General features: G+C 32.0%; 1 protein-coding gene across 1 annotated transcript; it reads left to right on the top strand.

The window, feature by feature from the left end:
- Nucleotides 1-112: 112 nt before the first annotated feature.
- On the top strand, nt 113-493 carry LOC101501675 (S-protein homolog 5-like). The gene has a single exon (XM_004514319.1). It carries the CDS (start codon nt 113-115, stop codon nt 491-493), a length of 381 nt encoding a protein of 126 aa, XP_004514376.1.
- The last annotated feature ends 2,144 nt before the right edge of the window (nt 494-2,637 follow it).

Genomic DNA, 2,637 nt, shown 5'->3' with positions numbered 1-2,637 from the left:
TGATTTTTTCCTAAAGTCCTTCTATAAATATATGATTTTCTTGAATCAATTATTTTAAATTTCATAGATTAAAGATTATCCAGTTTCAAAGAAGAGTTTAATTGAATGTGCAATGGCTTTATTTATCCAAAAATTTCTTTTTATATGTGCGTTGACGTTGCTATTCGAAGACAATGTTCTTGGAAGATCTGTGAGTATTACTAATAGATTGGAAACCGGTAAGGACTTAACCGTTCACTGCAAATCTGCTGATGATGATCTTGGAGTTCGTGTTCTTAAGTTTGATGAACACTTTCATTGGTTTTTTGAAAATAGTTTTATTGGTAGAACACAATTCTATTGTTCCTTTAAGTGGGATGGTGGTGAATTGAAATGGTATGACGTATTCATTCAAGGTAGAGATCGTTGTGAAAGTTGCAGGTGGTTTATATCGCAAGATAAACCATGTATTCTACGTAAACGGGGTTTAGTTTGCTATCAGTGGAATAAGTAATTGATAATGTGTTACACATTTGTTTATCTTCATAAATAAGAGGAATACTTCTCAATTTTAAAAACACATGTTTCTCTCCCTATTATATTTTTTCTTCTAAACCGTTTACCTTTTCATCTTCTTAAATTTCAATTTACATTGCTTTTAAACATATATTAAATATTTATTTCATTCTCTAAGAAAAATAGCGTGACACCTTAAACTCCAAAATTACATATATAATAATTTATATTATATTTTTTGAATTACATACGCAGCCGATAAAGAAAATATGTTTCCAAGAAAATAAAAACTTTTATAAATAATTTTGGATATCACATTGCTCAAAAATTAAAAGGAACACTTTTAACTTTGTTTCTCCTATTAAATAGTGTAATCTCAATAAACTTGTTTTTTAAGTATAATTACTTAATTTAATTCCAAAAACTTACTAGTACTAAGTTTTTCATATAAAAAGTCATTTGTAATTACATAACTAAAACATAAATTACAACTCTAAATTTCCGGCATCACCTATTAGAGCAGGGTTTCTTCCAAATTTGAACTTCAAGACTCATTAACCTGTAATAACTTCGATTTGAAAAACGCAAGGCCAAGCCAATCAAACACAAATAAAGAAGGAGGTGAGTTTTGAAATCATGTTAATAGTATAATATAAGTAAGCAGAACACGCAAACAATCATAATACACTGTATCATAACACAAACATTCTTCAAGGAAAAACATCACATTATAAAGTTAAAACCACTCACGTAAAATCAATGCATTTCACTATAACATCAAATAATCTAAGAGAAATTATTATCACACACGATACCTATTAATCACAACAAAACATTCACAAGTAAATGCAATGCAATACAACGCATGAGCTTATATTCTACTTCACAATGTGGTACCATTCTAACTGTGGAGTACTTGGTTAAGAGGCTTGATACTATGCCACCATCTTGATGGACAGACAATTCAAATTGGCCCTGTCCTCATAGATCCCCTCAACTCAACCTGAGACACATATATGCGACAGTCGACGTAAACGTGTGTTGCATGGTAGCTCCCGACATTTGGAGTGCTACCTCCAAGTCACCTAGGAGTTCTCCACTCGAATACTTCGATGGTCTAACAATCTTTCCTTAAGGATCAACAACAGAATGCCACGATTAGGCTCATTTAGTTATACTTCCTTGGAATTACTAGGCTTGTCAGGCCTTACCTATATGATGACAAAATAGTCTTCACTTGAAAAATTCTCAATATTTATTTTCTCCCCTCATTAGCTTAGACTACTTTATTAAGTGCGCTTGGTTCGTTTAACTAACATTTATGTCATTTTTGTCATCCATCAGCTTATTCGAATCCATTTTGGTTCTCAATCAATCTTGTGCATCCAATAAGTGCGTTTTTGTTCACGGGTTAACATTTAGGTCATTTATGTCATCTATTGGCTAATTCTAATCCATTTTGGTTCTAAACCAATCTTTTGTATCAAGTAAGTGTGTTTGTGACATTGGGTTAATATTTAGGTCATTTTCGTCATCCTTTGGCTTATTCTAATCCATATTTCTTATTTATCCATCTTATGCATCCAATAAGTGCAGTTGTGTCGTTGGATTAACAAATAGGTTTTTCTCATCATCCCCTATCTTATATAAATCTATTTCGATTCTTAACCAATCTCGTGTATCCAATAAGTGTGTTTGTGTCACTAGATTTAAGATTTGGTCATTTTCATCCTCCCTCGGCTTACTCTAATCCATTTTTGTTATTAGTCGTAGTTTGTCCAATAAGTGTGTTTGTATCCTTGGAAAATCAACTAGGTCATTTTCATCGTACATTGGCTTATTCTAATCCATTTTGATACTTAGCCATACATGTGCATCCAATAACTGCGTTTGTGTCCTTGGATTACCAATTTGGTCTTTTTCATCATCGTTCGGCTTATTCTAATCCACTTTGGTTCTTAATAAATCTTTTTCCTCCAATAACTGCATTGCTATCATGGAATATTATTTCGGTAATTTTCATCATCCTTTGGTTTATTCTACTCCATTTAGGTTCTTAACCAATCTTGTGCATCCAATAAGTGTGTTTGTGTCACTAGATTAAAGATTAGGTCAATTTAATCCTCCCTCGACTTATTCTAA

Source organism: Cicer arietinum, chromosome 8, assembly GCF_000331145.2.
Source record: "Cicer arietinum cultivar CDC Frontier isolate Library 1 chromosome 8, Cicar.CDCFrontier_v2.0, whole genome shotgun sequence".
NCBI classification, from domain to species: domain Eukaryota; kingdom Viridiplantae; phylum Streptophyta; class Magnoliopsida; order Fabales; family Fabaceae; genus Cicer; species Cicer arietinum.
Note: the sequence above shows the minus strand (reverse complement) of the source record. Positions and strands in the feature narration are given on the sequence as shown.

What these genes read in the sequence shown, in the direction of transcription:
- LOC101501675 (XM_004514319.1), top strand. Translation starts at nt 113, where the DNA reads ATGGCTTTATTTATCCAAAAATTTCTTTTTATATGTGCGTTGACGTTG.